General features: G+C 38.2%; 1 protein-coding gene across 4 annotated transcripts in view; it reads left to right on the plus strand.

The window, feature by feature from the left end:
- The window catches only part of LOC112143843 (vacuolar protein sorting-associated protein 13B), a 292951-nt gene extending 292453 nt beyond the window's left edge, over window positions 1-498 (plus strand). For all 4 annotated transcript variants that reach the window (XM_036216063.1, XM_024268054.2, XM_036216061.1 and 1 more), the window contains exon 41: window positions 236-498. In XM_036216063.1, the coding sequence (XP_036071956.1) occupies window positions 236-483 (248 nt within the window). In that variant the 3' untranslated portion in view covers window positions 484-498. The remainder of the gene's footprint in view (window positions 1-235) is intronic.
- Window positions 499-1363: the final 865 nt, after the last annotated feature.

Below are 1363 nucleotides of genomic sequence, written 5' to 3' on the forward strand. Positions count from 1 at the left end.
CTTGACTCGGACTTGAGGACAAAGACTTGGGACTTGACTCGGACTTGCAAAACAATGACTTGGTCCCACCTCTGATGGTAGCCGACGGTCACATGATGTAAACAGTAGAGGGATAACGTAACGGATGTAATGCAACAATTGTTGTGTTATCAAAAAGGGAATAATTGGTCCAACTAATTAATATTAACCCTTGTGCTATCTTATTGATGTGTGATTGTGTGATGTGTGTTTGCAGGTTCCCGGAGACTGCCTGGACCCCATGAGGTGGTGTTTTACAGTGAGACGGAGGACAGCCCCGGGGTGATGCTGTGGAGATACCCTGAACCTCGTGTTCTCACCTTTGTCAGGATCACGCCTGTTCCTTTCAACACCACCGAAGACCCGGACATCAGCACTGCTGACCTGGGAGATGTCCTACAGGTAGATCAGACCTGCCTCCGAAACCAAACTCCAGGATCCCTTTCTTTAGACCAGAGGTGTTAAACTCAAAAGTGCAAGGGACCAAAATCCAAAACACACCTCAGGTCGTGGGCCGAACAGGATAAACATTTATTGAATACTGTAAAACTACATTTTTAAAACTTTAAAACTAACTTTTTAACACAATTATGAGCTAGATATATAACTACCTGTGATAATACTAGTGTGAATGCTGTAAGAGGAGTTTGGCTGCTGAAGATTCAACAGCTGACAGCTGAAGATGCTGAAATTGATTGCTAAAAACGATGAAACTGATGGCCAGTTAAAATATTAGCTAAATGCCAAAATAGCCAAAAAAACAAACAAACAAAAAAAATCCTAAATTAGCCAAAACAGCTAGCATATAGCTGAAATATTAGCTATACTTCAAAATAGCCTAAAACATTGAATAAACCCTAAATTAGCCAAAACAGCGAGCATGTAGCTGAATTAGCCTCTCCAAATAGCTTAAAAAACAGGAGAAAAAGCCCAAATTAGCCAATACAGCTAGCATGTAGGTGCGATATTAGCTAAACTTCAAAATAGCCTAATCAAATCGTAATAAATGTAAAAATAGTCCAAAAAGCTATTCGAATGCCAATTTGTCAAACCGTAACTTTCTAACATAATTATAAATAATAAAAATACAGGAATATTATTCCAGAATAAATTAACTGAAACCTTAAATAACTTTCAATATTTTACTCTTCATAAAAATATATTTTGTCAAAATTATACAAGTTAGAAATAAGGTCAAGATAACATCAGGTCATTAGTAACAATAAAATAGAATGATCTGGAGGGCCAGATAGAATTACCCGGAGGGCCGGATTCGGCCCCCGGGCCTTGACTTTGACATATGTGCTTTAGACCATCTATTTTTATGTTGAAACTCAAGGAAAGT

Source organism: Oryzias melastigma, linkage group LG16, assembly GCF_002922805.2.
Source record: "Oryzias melastigma strain HK-1 linkage group LG16, ASM292280v2, whole genome shotgun sequence".
Classification (NCBI taxonomy): Eukaryota; Metazoa; Chordata; class Actinopteri; order Beloniformes; family Adrianichthyidae; genus Oryzias; species Oryzias melastigma.